Source organism: Magnolia sinica, chromosome 6 (genome assembly GCF_029962835.1).
Source record: "Magnolia sinica isolate HGM2019 chromosome 6, MsV1, whole genome shotgun sequence".
Classification (NCBI taxonomy): domain Eukaryota; kingdom Viridiplantae; phylum Streptophyta; class Magnoliopsida; order Magnoliales; family Magnoliaceae; genus Magnolia; species Magnolia sinica.
Genome location: NC_080578.1, coordinates 7,623,180 through 7,648,290, shown reverse-complemented (window position 1 = coordinate 7,648,290; position 25,111 = coordinate 7,623,180). Strand labels below are relative to the sequence as shown.

Sequence of the window (25,111 nt, the reverse complement as noted above, 5' to 3'; positions counted from 1 at the left end):
AGAGTTATGAAGGGAAAAATCTGAAATTTGAAAAATTAGGATATGTGTGAATTGGAGATTTTGGAATTAGGATTTTTTAAAATTTGGGAAAAATATGAAATTAAGGCTAAATTGGGTGATTAAAGGGATTGATGGATTTAGGTATTGGTAGAGGGGAATTAAGGTTTTGGATAAAGGGAAGTTAGGGATTTTGGGTCAATTAAGGAAATTAGAGATTTAGGATTCGGGAATTTAGGGAAATTAGGGAATTAGAGAATCTAGGGTTATGTTTTATAGGTAGAATTAGGGATGGGGAATCAAAGGGTTTTGATGGGGGAAGCAAGTGGAAATCAAGGGATTGAGAGGTTATTCGTACCGTCAGCCTCGCACATGTGGTTATACGGTCACACGTGTGGGTCATTGGCTAAGGTTTTGAGGTGGGTCCTCAATGGTTGATTTCGGTTGGAGTTGAAGTTCAATGATGAGAAGTTGAAGAAAAATATGATTTTGATGGTTTTGGATAGGAAGGAAAGAAGAGATGGAGTTTTTGGGAAAATACCTCTTTTTGGATAGAAAAGAAGAGAGAAGGAAGATGATAGATGAAAGCCTTGCACCTCCGTTGAATGGAGAATGGAATCACACCCCAAGTTCCAAATCACATGAAGAAAAGAAAACACAAAGCTTTTTTTTCTTCAAAATAATGGCATTAGAGCTCCACACACCGCCCTTTTTCTTTTATAATCTCAGAAAAGACCTTTTACAAAAAGGCGTTCTCAGATAAGATTTTCAATATAAAGACGCTTAATAAATTAAAAGTTTTCCTAACTGCCTAATCTCAACACAAATATAAGTTGTACCAAAAATAATAAAGCATGTAAACAATCTAAACAACTAAACTATTTTGTGGCCCATGGGAATCCACGATCAAGATGTCCGATGATGATGATCCAATAGTCCGATCATCATGTCCACCCGATCCAGTGGTCCAATATGTCCATCAAGCTCCTATATGCAGCCCACATGCATCTTCCTAGTGTGGGGTCTTCAAAGATGCACGGACATACACGTGGGGATCTTCAACGTGGCTAGAAATGTGAATTGGGCCAAGTGGGCCCCATGTAATGGTCGTTTAGCCAAGGAGATTGGCTCAGCCCTCCTCTTCCGGTATGGTGCTCAGATGTCCTCATCAACATACATCCTTCATCTTTAACATATAGTGACTATTGAAAGGAAAAATAAATCCCAACAGCCCATCGACATGTTACTTATTACACAATGGTCCTTTCAAAAAGCTAACCCATCAAACATACACAGAAGTATTCATGCTTCTAAAACCATTAGGATATGTTAGACAATTGGATCGCCCTCAAATGATGTAACAATTGCATATCCAATCCCTGGTGAAACAATTGACAATCAGTTGAATCAGGAGCATAGAGAATTAGAAAAGCATTTATCAGTGATCAATCAGCTAACTTTTCTAAAACAGCCATTAATTAGTGCAAAACTTAGCTTTAAAAACTCCAGCTAGCAACTCAAGATCATATATATTAATGAACTAATCAGTGAGCCACTGCCATGGCCAATTCCACAGCCAGGGTAAATGAGGAAGGCTGATATCCAGTAGGCAGCCAATCATAGAACTTTGGACAATCTGCCATTTAACAGCCAATCCCAAATTGCTGGGACAAAGGCAAACTGATGATGATGAACTAAGAACTAATCCCCAAACAGCCATTGGATAGACAATGAAATGAAACAAGAGTGATAAATCGCCCATAATCAAGCAACAACCTAAAAGTGAAACACCAAATACTAGTGATGAGAAAGGTGCAGCTCCAACTTTATGTTTCCAATCATCTCTATGCCAACTAAGTGAGACAGTTTCCTTAATTTTTGGTGAACCCAAATTCTCTGCTTTTGACGGCATATAGTAAGGACTTGGTGAGCGCATAATGAGCAGTACACGAGATTTAGAAAGAGAACCCAAGGAAAAACTATAAAAAAATCTTTAACAAGTTCTTAAGCGGTCAGATGAAAATCATACATAAATTTCAATTCTCCGATTTAAAAGTCATGGGGACTCCATTGCAGCTTTGAACTTCCATTGTGGCGGTTGTTCCTTCTCTAACAGTTGCTCCATAGTCCTTTCAATACTAAGTAAGAACCAAGGTTCTGAAAATCAGTTTCGGCAGGCATATCAGCCTGGCCCAGAAGAGATACAATATGGGTGCAGCAGACCATATCAGATAAACTTCTGTTTTGGCCAAAATATGCAAAAAATAAAAAAATAAAATAAAATCAGAAAAGGGGAAAAATGGTAAATGCAAGAATATATCATTTATTTGTGTTTTTTAATATTATTTAGTGTTGTATCAGACAATTGTTCATGAGAATGTTGTCTGGCCACCTGACATACTGAAGGCTGATTTTTTTTTTTTTTTTTATTTTGAGAAGTAACAAAATTTTATCGAAATGCTGCTGAAGCAGACAAAGAATGCAACCCCCACAACAAATTAGAAAAGACTACCGCCCATAGCGGCCTCTATGCAAGCTGCCCAACTATACACCAAACTTGTCACTTTAGAAATAACCTCATCTACACCCACATCCTTGTTGTTAAAACAACACCCATTATGGGTTTCCCATAAGATCGAGAAAATCACCATATGGAGCAATCTCCAAATTGCCCTCCTTGACTTAGCACCTCCTCCACCATGTCATGACCAAATTAATTATGTCACCGAATTCGGCATAGACCAAGTCACTTGCAACTTGTTGAAGAAGTGATTCCAAACTTGGCGAGCAAAAGAGCAATGGATAAAAAGGTGATCAACCAACTCCCCGTTTGCCATACGCATAAGGCAAATGTTAGGGAGCGCAATAGATCTTCTCTGTAATTTATCCATCATGAGAATCCTTCCCCGCCTGAGAAGTCACACAAAAGCCGCCACCTAGGGGGAGCACCATAAAACCAAAGATGAAACGGGTAAGGTAGGCCTAAAGAAGGAGGGGCCTCAGCAATTAGCTCAAATAGAGACTTCACCAAGAACTTCCCCGACCGATGCCTAGATCAATAGATGTGATCCTCATCATTGACCTCAAGCCCAACATTATTGACGAGGTTCAAAAGCGTAGTCACCTCGTTAATTCCTTCTTCCAAATAATCCCTATGGCATGGCAAGGACTAAACGGACGATCCCTCAACTAGGGAGAAACAGTCGGCCACCAACACAAATTTGTCAACAAGGAGGGCAATCCTCGGGAATGGAATCTAAAGAGCCTGATCGCCACAACAAGGGTCTATCCAAACCAAATACGATTGCCTCTACCCAGCCCGAAGGAGCTTCCACCCCTAACCAAATGCTCCGTCCCCGCCATCGATTTCCAAATTTTCAATGCCCTGTAGAGGAAAGCCTTTCTCACGAACCACCCGCCCTCCTGGGTACCGTACTTATCCGCCATCACCTCTCTCCATAGCCTCCCTTGCTCCACCCCAAAGCACCAAGTCCATTTCTTAAGCAACATTGATGCAGGACATGAAAATTTAAATATGCTATGCAAGATTCCAGGCTTTAAATCATACTAGTTCAGAAACAATCGCACAAAATTCCACATCCCACATAAAATCAAGCACTCAACAAGGGGAATCTATGCGGGTCCAGGCTTACACATGCTAGGGCTGAATCAATTAAAGTTATATACTAAACAATGCTCAAAGGAGAGTAAATTCATCCATACATGCATAGAAATATTTCCCCAATCCAAGGGATTCACAGGTTTCAATTCGAGGAACCCTGGAGTTAAAGAAAATGACATAAAAGTTGGGATTTATAACAATCTACGGTTAGGGTTAGGGAAATCAGGTGGGAGATGAGTAAAAAAGAGGAGAGAGAAGACCTGTAGCCAATCCGCACGCGTGGACAGCGTGCAAGGCCTGACGCACGTGCGCTGGTAGCTGTCCGCACGTGCGTGGGGCCCACAAACCCAAAAACCGCATAGAACTCTTTGTCATAGATGTAGTATTTTTGTTTCGCCTCATTCAGTTTCTCACTAAAAAAGGCGACAAGATGCCCTTCCTGACTAAGTACTCCTCCTATGTCGACTCCTGAAGCGTCACTACGACTTCAAAAACTTTCAAAAAATCCGGAAGTCGCGTGACTGGAGCTTTAGTCATCCTGACCTTTATCTCCTTGAAGGCCTTCGAGGCAGCCTTCGTCCATTGAAACTCTCTCTTTTTATGCAATCCGTGATGGGAGCCATAATGGAACTAAAGCCTCGAATGAACCACCTGTAGAAGGTGGCTAAGCTGTGAAAGCTGCGTGTCTCGTGAATATTGCGGGGTTCAGGCCAATTGACAATGGTTTTGACCTTCTCGGAATCCGCCGATACGCCCTCAGCTAACACAATAAAACCTAAGAAGATAATACTACTTGACAAAAACGCACACTTCTTTAGGTTGGCGTACACTTTCTCGGCTCTAAAGATCCCACAAACCTGCCTTAAATGATTGAGGTGTTGTTCCTTGATCATGTTATAAATCAAGATATCACCAAAGTATACGACCAGGAACTTCCCCATGAAGGGCCTCAACACTTGGGTCATCATACGCGTGAAAGTACTTGGGACGTTAGTCAGCCCAAAAGGCATTACTAGCCACTTGTATAGCTCATCCTTCATCATAAAGGCCGTCTTCCACTCATCACTAGGGCGTACACGGATTTGGTGATATCTACTTTTGAGGTCAATTTTCGAGAAGACAGTAGCATTGGTCATCATATCCAACATGTCATCAAGACACGGTATGGGAAACCGATACTTGACTGTGATTTTGTTGATGGCCTTACTATCAATACACATCCTCCATGTGCCATCCTTCTTAGGTGTAAGAAGGGCGAGCACAGTATACGGGCTCATGGTCTCTCGAATGAAACCCTTTTCTAGGAGCTCATCAATCTGTCTCTTCAACTCCCCATGCTCTTTTGGATTTATTCTGTAATGAGGGAGGTTTAATAGAGTCGCCGCAAGGACTAAATCAATGGCGTGCTGTATGTCCCTCATAGGGGGAAGCTCATCCGGTAGATCCGCAAGAAAGACATCACGAAACTCATCCACTACCGGAATAGCCTCAGTGAGTAACTCTACACTAACCTCCGGTGCACTCCCTAGCCACAAGGGCGTACACTATCGAATCTGAATCAGTCTCTCACTCAAAGTCCTTAGCATTTAGAATATGGAGAGACTTAGACTTGAACTTCAATTCCTTCAATTCTTTTGAGCCGCTCACACCACTCTGTGTAGTGGACTCTTTTCCAGTCGTGTTCTTGGGTAGAAGTGGATTTAACTTGATTTTCTTGCCCTCAAACCAGAATATACACACATTTGAACGACCAAATATGGTAACAACCCTGTCATAGAGCCAGGGCCTACATAAAATGATATAGCTAACATCCATGGGAACAAAATCGCACCAGAGTGTCTTTATATGATCCAAACTAAATAGGAACAAGACAACAGTGCAAGATTGGAATGGAAGTCTCATCAACCCAAGACACTCTATAGGGTTGAGGATGGGCTTCGAGCTTCAAGCCCAAACGGCTCATTGTACCAGTTGATGCCATATTGGCACAACTACGACTGTCCACAATCATCTTGTAATCGTGTTGCGGCGCCAATCGTCGGTATTCTTTGCTTGAGCAAACGCACAATTGCCAGAGTCGCAAACTCTTGCGCTCCCTCTTCCTCATCACTAGGGGTTTCTGCTGGCTCAGACTCTTCATCCTCACCGTCACTTTCTAGGGGGCACTATTTATACTTGCCCATCAATAAAGAGTACCTTGGTGCCCTCTCTCGTGCCGCACTGGTTGGCAAAGTGACCAAACCCTTGACACCTAAAACATCTAGGCGCTCCACTCCTACGCGAGCTAGACCCGATAACCTCTTTACCCTTATTATCCTTAGGCATGGACTGAGAACTATTGGAAGGTTTATTTTGGTACCCAGTGCTAGGCATAGCGCCAGAAGGGTTGGCCTTAGCGCCTGAATCGCGAAACTCAAACCGCCTTCCCACAGATGCTTTGAGGTATTGCTCGACCTCCAACACTACTTGATACATTTGTTCAAGAGTGTCTATGTCCTTGGCGAGCAACTCTCCTAATGTCAGAATGGAGGCCCATCTTAAATCGAGCAAGTGTGAGTACGGGGTCCTCATCAACTTCACAACGGGTCAAGTACTTTTCGAACTTCTTAATGTATTCAGCAACACTCATGGAACCTTGTCGAAGAGACTACCATTCCTCAACCAGCCTCAAGTGGTAAGTAAAATTGAGATATTTTTCCTTAAGAGTTTCTTTCATTTCTCCCCAATAGACTATTAGGAGCTCCCTCGCCATTTCTTTCTTTCACTCTACAGTAGCCCAAAACTTCTTTGCTTGGCCCACAAGCATCATCTTGGTGAATCGGACTCGATGAGCATCCGACATATCATACCACTAAAAATAGTAGTGCATATCCGCCAACCAGTCTAGAAAAGCTTTAGGGTCCAAGTGATCATCAAACGTGGGGGCACTTACTCTAACTCCCTTAAGGAGTTGTGCATCGGGGTTATAGTGGTCTTGATGTCCCTCACGGGGTGGGTGCATGAGTGCGCGCCCATAACCGATTCTTTGGTCACCCTCATTCCTTGATCCATCCTCTTGACCACCTGCTTAAGATTGGACATCTTCCCCAATAGTGGGGTTTGCCCCGGTGAAGGTCTCTAATTGGGTAACGTGCACATGAATTTGTTCAAGGCGATGGTCAATACATTGTTCCAAGTGCTTACCCAAATACTCAAACTGTCGGGTTAGGTTGTCCATTGATTCTTGCAATTGCTCCATGTTTAGCGTAGGGTGCAAACCAAAACCGCGACCAGTACATGTGGGTATACAGCTACTCCCCAACTCAAAGACCCTCTAACACAACTATATGCGTCTAAATGAGACTAAATGATCCTACAAGACTCTATGATGAGAGTTAATGCAAACTAAACGTGAATAGACCAAACCCTAAACATGCAATGCATTCCCCTATAAGAACCTGAATCTCTAATACCAAATTTGATGCAAGACATGAAAATTTAAATATGTTATGCAAGATTCCAGGCTTTAGATCATACTAGTTTAGAAACAATCACACAAAATTCCACATCCCACATAAAATCAAGCACTCCACAAGAGGAATCTATACGAGTCCAGGCCTACACATGCTAGGGCTGAATCAATTAAAGTTATAGACCAAACAATACTCAAAGGAGAGTAAATTCATCCACACATGCACAAAAATATTTCCCCAATCCAAGGGATTCACAAGTTTCAATTCGGGGAACCCTAGAGTTGAAGAAAAGGACATAAAAGTTGAGATTTAGGACAATCTAGGGTTAAGGCTAGGGAAATCAGGTGGGAGATGAGTAAAAGAGAGGAGAGAGAAGACCTATAGCCAATCCGCACGTGTGGACAGCGTGCAGGGCCTGACACACGTGCGCTGGTGGCTGTCCGCACGTGTGTGCGGCCCACGAACCCAAAAACCGCCACCTTGGATCTGGTCGTCCAAGTCTGGGCCACACACCCACCAAGTTTCGGCTCAATCCGACATCTGGTTCGTGTGTGGTTCTTCGCCAAAGTTTCAACCCTCTTACAGGGCCAGATTCTGGAAATCTGCTGTAGAGAAGGGTTGACTGCAAAATAACAGTGGATTTAAATGTCAGATAACTGTACGAACAGGCGAATATGGATGGTAGGAGATGGGGGCGGTTTTAGATGAGTGTAGCTTCGCACCACGCTAGTAGCCCTTCGAAGAAGGGAGGATTTCGCACCCAATTAGGTTTTCACAACTCAGAAAGAAGTAGGAAAATGCAAAAATTTTATTCGAATCATCAATAAGAAAAAAGACTACAAGGGGTGCCTATTTATAATAAAATCCTATACCACAAAACTCGCGCCATGTGCACACCTTATTACTTGGAGGCGAAGTAATAAAAAATAACAACTAATCAAAGCAATCTAGATCGTCCATAATATTCCTAATAACAATAATAAGCAAAACCTGAAGTACTAGATTATTTAGAATAGTGGGTCACGATCATGAGAACCCATGGAGGGATTCACATGACGATCGGGTCCACCCTAATGAACCAAAACGCAGTCCTCTAACTAGGAGGCCCTCCCTGGACGTCGTCATCGATCCAGATCGATGGTGGGACCCTCCTCCTCATTGCGTGCGCGCATTGCCCCCCCGCCCCCCCCAAAAATATATATATATATATATATAGCAAGACGAAGCCACTTGCCGTCCTTGACTTAAGCACCTCCTCCGCCGTGCCATGCCCAAATTAATTCTCTCACCGAATTCTGCATAGACCGAGCAACTTGCAACCCATTGAAGAAGTGATTTCAAGCTCGGCGAGCAAAAGACCAATGGATAAAAAAGTGATCAACCGACTCCCCGTTTGCCATACACATAAGGCAAATGTTAGGGAGTACAAGAGATCTTCTTTGTAAATTGTCTACCGTGATAATCCTTCCCCGCCCGAGAAGTCACACAAAAGCCACCACCCTAGGGGGAGCACCATAAAACCAAAAATGAAATGGATGAGGCAGGCCTGATGGAGGGGCCTCGGTAATTAGCTCAAATAGAGACTTCACCGAGAACTTCCCCAACCGATGCCTAAACCAATAGATGTTATCTTCGTCATTGACCTCGGGCTTAACATTATTGAGGAGGTTCAAATGCGTAGCCACCTCGTCGATTTCTTGTCCAGGGAGGGCCCCCATGTTAGAAGACGGAATTTTTGTTCAAAAAAATGGTCCCGATAATCAAGAAAAGCCCATCATGGGATCTCATGATCATGGCCCGCTAGTCGGATTGATTTCATATTTTAGGTTTTGCTTATTGTATTATTTAGAACATCGTGAACGCTTTAGATTTCTTTATTTGGTTTTTATTTTAGTTTACTTCATCGCCAAGTAATAGGTTGTGCACATTATGCGAGTTTTGGGGTATAGGTTTTCCTATAAATAGGCACCCCTTGTAGTTCTTTTCAGTCATTGAAGTTAATAAAAAATTCCTGCTTTATTTTTCTGCTCTCTTCGTGAGTTGTGGAAGAATTCAAAAGTGGGTGCGAAGCCCTCCCTTTTTGAAGGGCTAACTACCGTGGTGCGAAGCCACATCGATCCCAATTCACCCCCATCTTCCATCATCTTTTTTTTCCATCTTCCCCCACCATCCGTACTTCGAATTTGTCCTTTTGTTGCATCAGATTTCTTCATTGAAGCAGGTTTCGGCCCGCAGGCGAGCTGAAACTTCGGCGGAGCACCACGCACAAACCGTACATCGGATCGAGCTGAAATTTGGAGGTTTTGGAGTCCATCCCTGGCCGACCAGGGCCAAGGTGGCCTTTTTCTGAATAGTGGGCCCCACACACGTGCGGCCGGGATCACACGCACGTCCGTCTGGGCCATTGTTGCTGTCCACACGCGGGATTATCTTTTGGCTCAGGTTTTTATCCTCTTTTATCCTCTCATAGCCATTTTTTCATGAATCCTAACCCTATATTACATGATCCCTAATTGATTTGCCCCTTTTTATCACCTTAGGGTTCCTTGAATTGAAATTAGGGAATCCCTTGGATTAGGGACTGATTTTTATGCATGAGTAGTTGATTTTATTTCCCTTTGACATTGTTTGGTTTATAATTTTATCGGTCCAGTCCTAGCCTGTGTCGGCTTGGACCCGCATAGATTCCCCTTTAATTGAATGTTTGGATTTTCATGTGGGATGTGGAATTTGTGTGATTGTTTCTGAATTGGTGTGATCTAAGCCTGCAATCTTGCATATCATATTTAATTTTCCATGTCCTGCATCAAATTTGGTATCAGAGCCTAGGGTTCTTATAGGGGAATTCACCACATATTTAGGGTTTAGTTTGTTTGAGTCCTTCATGCATTCAGTCCATCATATATAGCTGAATTTTAGTAACAGTGTGTAGTCTCCTTCATATAGAGTCTCGTAGGGTCATTTAGTTTTTAGACGCATATAGTTGTCATAGCAGGTCCTTAGGTCGAGCAAGTCAGTGTATGCCCACACGTACGAGTCGCAGTTTCGGTTTGCACCCTACACTAAATATGGAACAATTGCAAGAGTCACTAAACAAGATATCTCAGACGTTGGAGTCTATGATTAAGCGCTTGGAAATGGACCAATGCTGTGAACAGCTTGATGTACGCATTACCCGACTAAAGACCATCGCTAGGACAAACCCCACCATTGGGGTAGATGTCCAATCTCAAGCAGGTGGCCTGGAGGATACACTAATGAATGGAGTTGGTCAAGGAATCAATTATGGGTGTGCACCCGGACACCCACCCCATGAGAGACATAAAGACCACTATTTTGAGGGGTACAACATGTGTGGCCTTGTGGCTGGAGAGACCAGCGACTAGTGTAGAGTTACCCACCGAGGCCATTCGTAATGGATGAGTTACATGATATCTTTCCTGATGATCTACCGGATGAGTCCCCTAGGAAGGATATAGAGCACACCAGAATATGGGACATCGTAATACCTACAACCGAGTTCACGTTGAATAAGTTTGTCGATAGGTCCACAGGTCTAAATCCTTGTGAAGTCGTTACTGATTATAAACCTAGGAAACTTATTAATCTTGTTCCTATGTCACTGTCCCATAGGCCGTCAGAGTCTGCAGAGTCATTTGCGCATCACACTCATTCATGGCATCAAGAAATCAGGCAGAAGATCATGACTAATAATGAACATTGCACATTTTATACAGACCAGTATAAATGTTTCAAAGGATTCAATATTGGGGACTCTGTGATGGTCTGCATCAGGCCCAAGCGGTATCCTTCGAGGGCCGTTTGTAAGTTACATGCGTGTAGCGCTGGACCCGTCAAAATTATAAAACGAAACGGTCTCAATGTGTATGAGATAGATCTTCCACCTTCCATGGGAATTAGTTTCACATCTGATGTGGAGGATTTAGTTACTTTTCAGGGGACCACCGATACTTTGTTCGGCCCTTCGCCCACCCATCCTGATTCTCCATATTTATCCCTTGAACCATGGCCCATTCTCAACCCATTTTTCCAGCCTCTACGTCTCATACTTACCCGTCCCGACCCATTTTCTCAGCCTCTACCTCCCATATCTATCCTTCCCAACCCATTTTTTCAGCCTCTACGTCCTATACCTACCCTTCTCGACCCATTTTCTCAACCTCTACCTCCCATACCCACTCTTTCTGACCTTTCTTTCCAGCCTCTACCTCCCATACCTATCTTTCTCGATCCATTTTCCCAACCTCTACGTTCCATACCTACCCGTCTTGACCCATTTTCCCAGCCTCTACCTCCCATACCTATTCTTCCTGAGATTTCTTCTCAACCTCTCCCTCCCATACCTAACTTTCACACGCCCAGAGAGGAAATAGAGAATATCCTGTACCATCAGATAGTTTCAACGTCGGACGGCAGGTTTCAGAAGTACTTGGTTAAATGGAAGTTACGCCTAGCTTCAGATAGCACGTGGCTCACTAAGGAGGATCTTCAGAGACTTGATCCTGACATCCTGAAGCGGTTCAGGAGTTTTATTTCGCCAGAGGCGAAATCTTCGCAGCTGGGGAGAATTGATGGGGACATCACGCGCACGCACGCCGCCCCCTACGCATGTACACATGAAGGAGGGCCCCAACGTCGATCTGGATCGATGACGATGTCCAGGGAGGGCCCCCATGTTAGAAGACGGAATTTTTGTTCAAAAAAATGGGCCCGATAATCAAGAAAAGCCCATCATGGGATCTCATGATCATGGCCCGCTAGTCGGATTGATTTCATATTTTAGGTTTTGCTTATTGTTATTATTTAGAACATCGTGAACGCTTTAGATTTCTTTATTTAGTTTTTATTTTAGTTTACTTCATCGCCAAGTAATAGGTTGTGCACATGATGCGAGTTTTGGGGTATAGGGTTTTCCTATAAATAGGCACCCCTTGTAGTTCTTTTCATTCATTGAAGTTAATAAAAAATTCCTGCTTTATTTTTCTGCTCTCTTCGTGAGTTGTGGAAGAATTCAAAAGTGGGTGCGAAGCCCTCCCTTTTCGAAGGGCTAACTACCGTGGTGCGAAGCCACATCGATCCCAATTCACCCCCATCTTCCATCATCTTTTTTTCCATCTTCTCCCACCATCCGTACTTCGAATTTGTCCTTTTGTTGCATCAGATTTCTTCATTACAGATTTCGGCCCGCAGGCGAGCTGAAACTTCGGCGGAGCACCACGCACAAACCGTACATCGGATCGAGCTGAGATTTGGGGGTTTTGGAGTCCATCCCTGGCCGACCAGGGCCAAGGTGGCCTTTTTCTGAATAGTGGGCCCCACACACGTGCGGCCGGGATCACACGCACGTCCGTCTGGGCCATTGTTGCTGTCCACACGCGGGATCATCTTTTGGCTCAGGTTTTTATCCTCTTTTATCCTCTTATAGACGTTTTTTCATGAATCCTAACCCTAGATTACATGATCCCTAATTGATTTGCCCCGTTTTTCACCTTAGGGTTCCTTGAATTGAAATTAGGGAATCCCTTGGATTATGGACTGATTTTTATGCATGAGTAGTTGATTTTATTTCCCTTTGACATCGTTTGATTTATAATTTTATCGGTCCAAGTCCTAGCCCGTGTCGGCTTGGACCCGCATAGATTCCCCTTTAATTGAATGTTTGGATTTTCATGTGGGATGTGGAATTTGTGGGATTGTTTCGAATTGGTGTGATCTAAGCCCCCAACCGATGCCTAAACCAATAGATGTTATCTTCGTCATTGACCTCGGGCTTAACATTATTGAGGAGGTTCAAATGCGTAGCCACCTCGTCGATTTCTTCCTCCAAAAAATCCCTACAACACGCAGGGACCAAATGACCAATCCCTGAACTAGGGAGAAACAGTCGGCCACCAACACAAATCTGTCAACAGCGAGGAAGGCAATCCTCGGGTATAGAATCTGAAGAGCATGGTTGCCACACCAAGAGTCTATCCAAAACCGAATATGATTGCCTCTACCCAAAGGAGATTCCACACCCAACCAAATTCTGTCCCCGCTATTGATTTTCATAATGTCGATGCCCTGTAGAGGGAAGCCTTTCTCACGAACCACCCGCCCTCTTAGGTACTATACTTATCCACTATCGCCTCTCTCCACAGCCTCCCTTCCTTCGCACCAAAGCACCAAACCCATCTCCCAAGCAGTGTTATGTTCATAGCACCCAACAGCTTTAAACCCCCCTAGGAACCGGCTTACAGACCTCCTCCCATTTTAGAAGATGGAACTTCCTTTTATCAGTAGCTCCCGATCAAAGAAAATTTCTTCGCAATTTTTCAAGCTTGTTTAGCACTTCTTTAGGGCATTTGAATAATGATAAGAAGTAAACCGGCATATTGGAGAAAGCTAATTTCAACATAGTCAGTCGACCTCTCAAATACAAACATCGACACTTCCATAAAGCCAGCTTCCGCTCTATTCTTTTGTTCACCTTATTCTACAAATGCTTCACCGGTTTCCTAATGCACAAAGGAAGCCCCAAATAAGAGGAAGGAATAGCACCAATTTTGCAACCAAAGACAGAAGCAAATCAGCTTAGCTCTTCCCCTTCAACGTGCACTCCAAGCATTTCAGACTTCGCCATGTTAATCTTCAACCGAAGCTGCCTCAAAACAGACTAGAATTTTCTGAAGGTTATCCATTGACTCCTCTTTCGCTTCACAAAAGAGCAACATGTCATCCACGTACTGAAGATGAGTGATCAAATTACCAACTCCTACCATATTAAACCCTCTAAACAAGCCATTTCCAACCCCTCTAGAAAGCATGCCACTGAGGGCTTCTCCAACCACCACAAATAAATAATGCAATAACGGATCTCCCTGCCTCAAGCCACGAGAAGCTTTGAAAAAACCTTTCAACGAACCATTAACCAAAACGGAAAAGGACGCGGACTAAACGCAAGGCTTAATCCATCCCCTCCATTTAATTCCAAAACCCAGCCGGCCCAACATATAGTCGAGGAAGTCCCAATTAACATGATCATACGCCTTTTCAAGGTCCAGTTTACACACGACCAACATCCATGTCCCTAAATCTTGAATCTGAGCATTCGTGGGCGATAAGAGCGCTATCTAAAATCTGTCTTCCTGCAACAAAATCCCCCTGATACTAAGATATATCAAAAGAGAGAGTTGCCCTCAACCTGGAAGCAAGAGTCTTAGCTAATATCTTGTAAGGGCTCCCAATTAGACTAATCGCCTTGAAGTCCTTCAAATGTTCCACCCCTTGAATTTTGGGAACAAGAGCAATAAACAAAGCACCCAGCTTGCTAGATAGGTGGCTCCTTTGCCAAAACTCAGCAACGAAATCCATGATGTCCTTCTTAAGAATGTGCCAAAACTTCGAAAAAAAAAAAGAAAAAAGATTGGGAATCCATCTAGGCCCCGCGCCTTATCTCCCCACATAGAGTCGATAGTCGCCTTCATCTCTTCTTCACTAAACGGTCTTTCTAATTCGATCACATCCTCAAGAGATAACTTCTTAAAATCCAAGAAGTCCAGCCTCAATCTACTCCATTTCTCTTCTGATAACAAATCCTCGTAGAAGGATACAATAGCATCGCAAATCTTAACTTTGTCCAAAGTAGGAGCTCCTTCCACCACGAGGGAAGATATTCCATTTGTGCAGGCCCGCGCGCTGCCTATACTGTGGAAATAATGAGTATTTTTATCTCCTGCTTTCAGCCACACCACCCTCGACCTTTGAAGCCACTTGATTTCCTCCTCCTTAGCCCGCCTAGCATAGGCCAAGGAGAGATTGTCTTTGTCTATCTTCAGGGAATAACCTTCCATCCTCTTCAAGCACGTCAAGGGCATGAATCTGCTCCGCCACTTTATCAAATTCTTCCTCCCTTCTTCCAAAAACCTCTTTCTTCCACCCTTTAAGCTTCTCTTTTAACATCTTTAATTTTTGGAAAATTCTGAACCCTGCAAACCCATCAACCACAAAGGAAGACCACCATTCCACCACAAGCTAGTCCTGTCAAACCCTTCAACTTCTAGGCAAATCGCCTCAAACCGAAAAGGCTTCGGGCCCCAATAATCTTCAGTCACTTCAAGGAGAATAGGGCGATGATCTAATGTAACTCTAGGAAGGCCCGAAGTTTTTAATATTTGACCTCTATAAATTTAGTGTCTGAACTAATGGAAATAAGAAATTTTTGGGTTTATTATGAATTTTTAGTTTTTATTGTAAAGGTCTCTGTTATATTTTAATTGTACATCACAGGAATCATAATTCACCACAAACTATTCATAATTAAAATATATGAGATAACAATTACAAAAATATGTGGTAACTATATGCCAATTGCCTGAATTTAATAAAAGACGTGATGGGTGGGGGTTGAGCCCCCTATGCCCGCCACATTTGGCTGTCGAGCAGCGGCCCCCAAGTGAATAATATATGCTACTTTATTGTGCAAAATTCAAGAAGTAGTTGTTTAATCTGCACAATAAAATGAGTTCCACTCTTCTTTGATTCATCGAATCCCACTCAAAATCTTGTGTTTCGATCTCCAAAATAGGTGAAAATCCAATAAAAATTGGGTTCCTAAACTTCCTATAGGGTTGAAATGTAGAGCAGAAAAAATAAGCGAAACTGGAAATATCCAAAACATGTCTTTTAAAGCGTCTCAACCCATAACTGATACACACTTTGCGTATCGGTGCCACTATGGCCCGTATCCTCTGAAACAATCACTGCTTCTAAATCCTACCATTTCAACTTTGTATCCCACACTAGCCACGGCAGATATGAATATGATATGCCCATATTGTCCATCACACAACTGATATTAGCAACCTTGCTGAAAACCAATCATCTCACCCAATTTCTACTCAATGATGAACTTGAATATCTCAATTTATTAGTTGTTAGGAAAAGCACAAAAATTGAGTTGGCCTGCCAAGGGTAATTTTGACTTGGACCACCAAGGTCCCTCCCTCCCTCCTATGTGTGCATGCGTGCTATAATCATTCTTTCTTTTACCAATTATAATTGTTTGATATATCGCAAATGGAACTTGAGAAAAATCAACATGCATATTACGATGGGTCACGGCCCTCATCAGCTACAACTCTGAAATAGATGTGATCACGTTGTTAGTGAAGGTGTTGACTGTTGAGTTTGCAGTTTTAAGCACTTCAAAAATTTTAAGATGTTCTGTTGCAGAAAAAAAAAAAGTGATTGGACTTAATAAGTTCTAGTGTTTTTCTTCCATATGCAGTTAATTCACAACATGAAAAATCTCATTCGGCTTTTGACAATTCCCCAGCAGACCTATAGATCGTGAGTTCACAATATGTATATAATGTTATGCATGGCAAAGTCCCCTCCAAGAAAGAGAGTGCAATCCGAGTTTGACTAAAGATATATCAACATCTCATAAAGAGAAACCAATATGATCCCATCTGACATAGAACACAAGGACTGAACAACAACCAAAAATATCATAGAATGAACTAAATGATTTTTCTTTTTGAAGATTGAATATCGGTAAGCTAAAAATATCAGCTAGCTAAGATGTGAGAAGACAATTTTAGTTGTGAGAAGACAGAGAACATGGAGTGTAAAGGAAATAAAAAAGAAATACCACGACATTAATTTACTAGACATGTGACATAAGAACAGCTTTTGCTAATATCATAGCTCATCAGAGTTTGTTCTTAGGATTGAGCAAAGGCACCCATATTCTGGAGAAAGTGGAACGGATCCAGTGAAATGGAAACATATAGAAACCTACCAGATATCATCAGCATCTGTGGATTCACAAAACTTGGTTGCAGGATCATCTTGTCTCTGACGACATGAATCAGCATTCTTTTTCTTCCTCCAGATAGCCATATCTCCCTTCTCATACTTCTTCTCCCAGCAAAGAAGGTCCGCCATCTTTTCAATCTTTCCTTGTTCCTCCTGAAGCTCCTCCTTAGACCGCTTCCATGTTTTATAGTAGGTCCTCCAATTGATGGGAGGCCCAGACAGTATCCAATACCCACCAGGTCTGAGAACTCGGTCTACTTCCATCATGTATATCCCATCTGCATAGAGAAGTTTCAGAATGATGTAATAAATATAGCCCAAGGCACAGGTTTATATCCAGACATTGACAAAGAAAGATGTAAAGAAACCAAAAGAATGACATCATTAAGATTTAGTCATTGAAATAGCAATTCCTTTGGGATGAAAGAACCATGTGGCCAAAATTAGCACTCACTATTTGATGTCCATGGGATCAAACACCGTGAGCATTGAGCCATATCAAAGGCTCTAGATGGGTATGGAAGCTTTACAGTCCCAAGCACACCAATAACTGCAGGTACACCACGCTCCAAAGCAAACTGCACCTGCGCTTCATGTGAATCCCTTGGTGCAAAGGACATGGCTAACACATTTCTTTTCAACAGGTAAGCGCCCCAACTTGCAACCTACACAGTGCTTCTAGTAGTCAGTTCAGCTACTATAACTGAATAAAGAATGCTGCCAGGTATGAACTGGGAGTCAGCATATTAAAACAGTCTTTACTAGGGATGGTCCACATACAATGATCCACAAAATTAAACCATAAATGTCTCTTTGAGACAAAACTAAGTAAAATATCTATGAGAACTGCATAGATATATCGTTCTCATTGATATATCTTAAATAAAAGAAAATGAGGAGCTGTCCGGACAGTGCCTATCTACATGGCAGCCCTCTCTTAGGAAGCTTCTCATTTTACCTGATTTTCTGCATTTTTATATGATTTTTCTTTTCTTTTTCCTTATATTTGGCAACCACTTCTCTAATGGGGAGACGGTTCTATTGGCCACCTATCATGCCAGCCCCTCCCTCATTTTGAATTAAAATTTTCAAATCCACTGCCGTCCCTCTCTCATAACTCCCATTTCCCATTCTAAATTTCAAATCCACCTCTCTCCCCTTCTTAACACCCACTTCCCACTCTCTCCCGCACACACACCCAGATCCCAAAATTCCCGTTTTAAATCTGTCTCATGACCACCCACTTCTCTCACTCTCTTCCACGCTGCAAATCTTGAATATTTCCTCTCAAGTCTCTATCTTCATCAAACTCAGTTACATCTCATACAGACATTTCTTCATGTAACCTTCTCTCTGGAGATCTGAGTTCTGTAATTCAGCAAGGAAGATAATGATGATGATGGGGTTCTCAGGATTACAAATGCTTGGTTTGATACACAAGATGAAGATCTATCATATATTTTGACTTGGCATATCACATTTCCACATCTCTCCTCATTTTTCTCCAGTTTGAGATCAACTCTCTCCTCATGCAGTTTACTATTATAAATTGAAATTGCATCCTCTGATATATAGATAGTTTTTGACAGACTGGAATTCTCTGCAACATCCCAATCTCTGTGGGCCTACCATATTGTCTATCTGACATCCACTCCATCCATCGGGTGAGCTCCTCAATTGTAGGCCCTAGGGGAAAAATGAGGCAGATAGACAACTCAGGTGGTCCACACCACAAGGAAGAGTGGGGACAGGACACCACATCAAACCTGTTCATTAGGTGTGGATCACAAGAATGGAGTATACAAAAATCATCCTGATCCAAAACTCAGGTAGGCTGCATGCAACGATCGAGAAAATCAAACCACAAATGTCTCTTTAAGACAAAACCAAGTAACATTTGAAAGAAAACTGCATAGATATAGAATAAGAAATAACGAACGTCAGGAAGAGAAGTGAAGCCAAATCAAATACAAAAAGGGGAAAAAGAGCACAAGGTGGATCAAGGAAATTCATTCATTGATTGTCTATTCAGAAAAGGAAAAAGAAAAGGGGATGAACATTCAACTTACCCCACAACCGGTATCCAGTGCAGTTCTAACTGTTCCGTCGGCGATTGGGATAACCGAAGCGAGTTCATCAATGTATGCGTCTGCACCTTGGGGAAACATTGTTCCTCCACCAGGAAATTTGAATACATTACCCTCAAACTGAACCCAGTTCTGGACAGCCTTCTCAACTGTCAGACTCTTGTAAGGAACATTTGCATAGGGCACATAGTCACGGCTCTTTGGCCAAGGAAATGGAGTTACATATCCTTTGGGTGCTGGGATAAGACAATGCAATTTTTCATCCTCAGCCGGACAATGTCTTTCTCTGTAGTTCATATTTTCTCTTGGGAACTTCATTGCCCGATTTTGGTCTTGGCAAGGAGTGTAGTCCGTGTACCGAACATCACAGGGCTCAAATACTTCAGCTTTTGTTTTGGAGGGGTCAGTGGTATCAACCACATCATTGTGATGGGTCTCAAAATTCAAATTGGACAAGACACTGCAATCTGTCTGCTTGGTAATCTCCAATGCTATGCTATCTCCCTTTCCGAAACCACTCTTCTGCCATGCACCCAAGATGTAGAAGAAACAGCACAGACCCGCCACGATAAATATAGATATTGAGCTGCGAGTCTTACTTCCTGCTGAGTTCGTTTTTGAGCCCATGATGTGTCTGGAACACTTATGAGCTTGCTGTAGTTTGCACCACAACTACATTAGAAGAAATGAACTTGCAACAGATTCTAAGTACAGGCAAGTTCGAGTAAACAAACACATTTTCCCATGAAAAGTGAAAACTATAATGACTATGCTGTGAGCAACAGATATCATTTAACTGAGAAATGGTAAAGTAATCAAGTCCACATAAACAACAAACTAAACCAGAGTTTGAAGCTAAAAGGAACAAAAAATAAAGTATGGTGGGTACGGCACAGTTCAAAGGAGATGCATCAAATTTCATTCACTTCATTTGCATGTTAAACAAAGGTAATGAAAATGGACTCGATAAGACGATTCACCCAATCTAGACTAAATTAACGAAAGCATTGCAAAATTGGTCCAAGTATCAGATTGGGTTGAATTAGCCAAGCTGATTGTACAGCCCGGTCTGGTCACTTACATCAGATTCAATTCTCATTTCACCAGTAGCTTTCACTTTCTGCTTGAGTCCTTGTGATTCCTAATCTAGCGAGCCGTTGCACATACTGGTCGTCAATCAGTGGAAATGCCTGCCCAGTAGTGTTTGAAATCTAAACTTTGATGGGTCTGATATGGCCTATGGGCAACCCATTTAATGGGCTACTCTGGTTTTGTTTTTGTCGTTGCACTAGAGATCTTCCTTTCAATGTACCATCTATTAGCCGAAAAGGTTGTAAATCTGATTGAGGAAGGGAGTCCTCTCTTGTTAACTCCTCTTAGAGATAACATGGGTGCCATCAATAGGAGTTTTTATGGTCCTTCTGGCATAGAAGATGGGTGAGGCTGAGGCTGAGGTGTGCAGGGAGGCTTTAAGAATTTTCTCAAAGACGGTGTAAGCCAAAATTAATGAAACATAAGACTTGTGAGGCTTCTGAATTATTATTTTCCTAATTTATCATATAGTTTCTTTGTGATTTTTTCCTTGACGTGGTAAAGTGACGAAAGGGTCACTTGATTTTGCCAGCTTATAGCTTTTTTCCTTCTGTCAGCCCTTCTTTATTTGCTCTGTTTTTTGTGTGTTTTGGTTGAACCAAATATCGTGAAATTTCATGATACTCCGAGATTAACCAGTCTAATTTGGAGCAAATATTGTGAAATTTCATAATATTTGGTGCGACCAAACACACCTTTAAAAAGTTAACAATTCAGGGAAAAAAATTCCAACTTCATGATTTTAGAAATCTACCCTTCTCTCACAATCCCTTTCTGACTGCTGCTTCAAATAGAGATCCATCAATCTGGTTCGGGGCTGATAGTTCATCCTCAGCTCCTGGTATTCTACAGCAAAACCAGCACTGCATACTCTTCAGAAATGGAATAAAAACTACATGAAGTTCATGCCTTCCATTTCGATCTGCCGTTCGCACTTAAAATTTAAAATAATCAAAAGCCCGATTCACCCAGATTCAAACTGGAACCAGATCTCAAGCTATGGTACCAATCACAACTGCCTCAGATGCTACAGTACTAAGGCCGCGTTTGGATCCACAAGCAAATTGAATCAGCAACGCAATCAAGATGGAATCACAAAAGCTAACAACAACGCATTCCTACAACTCAGAAGTAAAGCAACACATTACTAAGGAAATAACGATATGTGACTATTTTCACCTTATGAGACTATTACACATATCTCTGATTTGGAAACTCTAAATATATTTCTGAAATTTAAAATCTGCTAAAGATCAACTCAGACAGCAGCGCTACTGAAATGAGCAGCAGCTGGAGAGAGAAATCTGAGATATTCCACTCCTCAGATCGAAGAAAAACAAAGGAAAATCAACGAAAATTCGAGAAAGGAAGAGGAAGACGAAAGCATTGGAAAGAGATGAGATCGCGCACCTGAGGAAAAGGAGGATTGATCTTTGAGACTGCGGATTCTCCGATTTCTAGGTTTTCAGAGAAAGAGATCAGTTGGAGGTTGGAGGTGTTGGAGATGCCATTTTGTAAGGAATAAGCGGGAAAAACGAAGAGAGAGGTGATGTCTCCAGAGAAGAATTCGGAGACAGACGCTTATCGCCGACACCACCGGGAAGATTTTGAAGGCAGTGGTACAAATATCGCCGAGATTTTGAAACGATATAAGGAGAAATTACATTAAACCATTTATCGCAGTAATTTACAAAATTCGGCATATTTTTAAATATTAAAAACGTTTAAGAATTTGTTATATATACATATATTTAGATTTTAAATATACTTATTAATTTTATCGTCTAAGCTGTGTGCCATTAACTGGGATCGGCTAATATTCTTTAATTTACAATAAATATTTTATTTTCGGCCAGATTCCATCGATAATACAAGAGACAAAACTTCAAAATTTTAAAATATCCGGAGAAATGTCGGAGAACGAGAGTTGTCACTGTGATTAGAGGTTTGCTCGAATATATACCCACGTATTATAATAAGAAATATCGGCAGTTGGATTTGATCTTTTTTAATGATCCAAACCGTTTATTTGATACAGATTCATTCAGATGGGGTATTACCCAAAAATAAAACTGGTTGAATATTTCAAACTGTTGATCTTATGAAGATTACACTGACCGTTCATGTTCAAAGCAAAAGGTCCAAATTGTCAAATGTTTAAATAATCCATACTTTTTATTTTCTTTTTGGACCTTAAAAAGTGAAAATAGTTATAAGAACGGTTTGGATCATTGTAAAAAAGTGACCCAGATTCAAGAGCTAGAGTCCCGACGTACCATGTTGGAATACACCGGGATGTATTCGAGCAACCTCACGCACTTATGCAACTGTACCCGCAATTTTTTTGAGGACACGAGCTTCCAATGCGTTTGCGGACGCGCGTGAACGCTGTCACGGTCACCTGAAACGACTTTTGCTAACTTGCCTAACGTGTATGAAATCCACACCGTCCATCAGGTGCCAGATCACTTGTTTAGTTTTCATCCCAAAAATCAGACTGCTTCAACGATCACGTGGTATGGCTCAAATGAGTTTTGGACAACTGTAGATTTTGCGTAGATCTTTCACACTGATGAGGAAAATCAGACGAATGGATTGGATTTCATATAAACACCACGGTGGGCCCTATGCAAAACTAACTGTGAGCGTCAAATGTCAACCTTCTCTTATCTGAGCTCTGGATGGTCTGATTTTTGGGTTTGAAGGTGAACCTGAGAAAGCGTACCGAATGGATGGTGTGGATCTCGTGTGAAACTTACACCCACGTGGCTCTCGGTGTGCGAGGTACTGCTAGCGCTGTAACCCACCAAAATTACGTGGGCCCATGGACGCGGATTGCGTCCTACCCCCGCCCGTCTCTGGCCCGAACGCACAGTTCTGTGGGCGGGTCCACCGTGATGTATCTGTAAATCCAAGCCGTCAATCCCCTTTCTCATATCATTTTAAGGCACAAAAAGAAAATTGAGGCAGATCGAACTCTCAAGTGGACCACACCAAATAATAAGCTTGGTTGGATTAAATGCACATCATTAAATGTAAGAGTCATCCGTGGTATGGTACAATCGAGAGTAGGATCTGCCCCATTTTTGTGTTAATGCCTTGAAATAATACGAGAAAAGGGATTGACGGCTTGGTTGTACCGGTACATCACCGTGTGCCCGCCCACAGAACTGCCCGCTCGGGATTAGGGACTGGCGGGGGCTGGACGCAATCAGCGTCCGGGCCCCATGATACTCACGTGACATATGATTCGTCCTTCAGTTATGCCTGGGGTGTACATCGAGTCGAACCAAGTCGGGCTGGCCTCAACTCGGCATGGCCACTAGCTGAACTCAATTCGAATCGGCTCAGCTCGGTTCAATCAATAGCTTGAGCTAGTTTGAGTCAACATCAAGCCGAGTTTTCCTATGTGGCATTTCCACAAACACCCCAGCTACATTTTCCAAAATCCCCCGGTATCTAAAACGGAAGTAATAATTTTACAAGTATTTTTTTAAACACTTTCTAAACAACATAAAAGTAAAAAAAAAATAGTACTTGTTTTATATATATATCTTTCTTGCCACCAACTATACTTCGTTGAGTTATTTCATCAATCACTTGGTGAGCAATATTAATAGCAGAATAATCAAGTCACTGAATGTCCTAACCAAGTCGATTCGAGCTAAATTCGATTCAAGTCAAACTGGGGCCAACTCGAACTCATTTTCAAGTTAAAAAAACAGCTCGGCTCAAACTCGAACTCAGCTTTTTTGAATCAAATTGAGCTTTCTCGCGTCAAGTCAAACAAGCTAACCGAGCTAGCTCGGTTCATGTACACCTATGGTTACGCTTCCCCGTATCACTACGCTACTTTTGTGTATCCTTACTTTAGTGTATCTTTGACTATAGGGCACACCGTGATGTATTTGGATTATATCTAGGCCATCCAACTGTTTTGAAATCTAGTTTTAAGGTATAAAACAAAATATTAACTGTATATAAATCTCAAGTGGACCACACTACAAGAAATAGTGTGGATTGATTACCCACCATTAAAAACTTTTTGGGGGCCACCGGAATTTTTATTTGCCATCCAACTTGTTGATAAGGTCACAAAGACCTGGATGAAGGGACAATAAAAATATCATCTTGATCTAAAACTTTTGTGGCCCACAAGAACTTTTTAATGGTCAATCAACGTTGTTTCATGTGGTGTGGCCCACCTAATACTTATATCCTTCATGTTTTGGGATCATATCCTAAAACGAGCTGTAAAAACAGATGGACCGTGTGGATGTAAGACACATACATCAAGGTGGGCCCCACAGTCAGGGATCCACCGAAGCCAAGGTATGCCTAAAAATGAAGGGATAGAAACACACACCATCTAAAACTTCCTGGATCCGCGAAACAGCAGGGATGCCATCATCCTCGCAGGAATCATGAACGGTTGGATGACATAGAAACATCAAGGTAGGCTCCTCGAAGGTTTCAACGGTTAGATTTTCCATCCTTACCATTTCCTAAGATGTGGAACATGAGCGGGCGAAATTGATGGATGAAGCATATGGTATACGGACGTCCCGATGTACCATAAATCCTCGCTTTACATGAACTCCCGGACAAAGGAAACCGCGTCCTTAACACCTATAGTAAAACCGGAATCCTTATATAATAACCGAGCTATGTGGGCCCAACGTGTCCTGTGCATGACATCCACTCCGTTCATCAGGTTTACCTATCGATTTTTATCCTAAACACCGAAAATAAGCCACACCACGAAATAGGTGGTGAAAAGTACAGGGAACAGTTAAGATGGAGACGTTCACCATACATTGAGTATGGAGCCTTGGCATTGTCTATGCCATCCTAGCCGTTAATCAGGTGCGTCAGATGAGGATGAATGGAAATGGAAAATTTTGAACGGATCAAAAATTCAGTGGAGACACATCAAGTGAATTTGGTCGCTTTAGGTGCAATTTTACATTTTTTCTGTGTATTGGCCACTTGTTTTTGTTTTATTTAAACTGGCTTATTTCTCTAGATGGACAGCGAAA

General features: G+C 42.1%; 1 protein-coding gene across 2 annotated transcripts in view; it reads right to left on the bottom strand.

The window, feature by feature from the left end:
- Positions 1-21,672, bottom strand: part of LOC131248141 (probable methyltransferase PMT2) — a 34,453-nt gene extending 12,781 nt beyond the window's left edge. The window contains exons 1-4 of one of the 2 annotated variants that reach the window (XM_058248221.1): positions 21,483-21,672; positions 18,963-19,652; positions 17,348-17,558; positions 16,877-17,171 (exon numbers count right to left, since the gene is read on the bottom strand). In XM_058248221.1, coding sequence (XP_058104204.1) covers positions 16,877-17,171; positions 17,348-17,558; positions 18,963-19,607 — 1,151 coding nt within the window. In that variant the 5' untranslated portion in view covers positions 19,608-19,652; positions 21,483-21,672. The remainder of the gene's footprint in view (positions 1-16,876; positions 17,172-17,347; positions 17,559-18,962; positions 19,653-21,482) is intronic. The other variant, XM_058248220.1, reaches the window with a different exon arrangement.
- Positions 21,673-25,111: the final 3,439 nt, after the last annotated feature.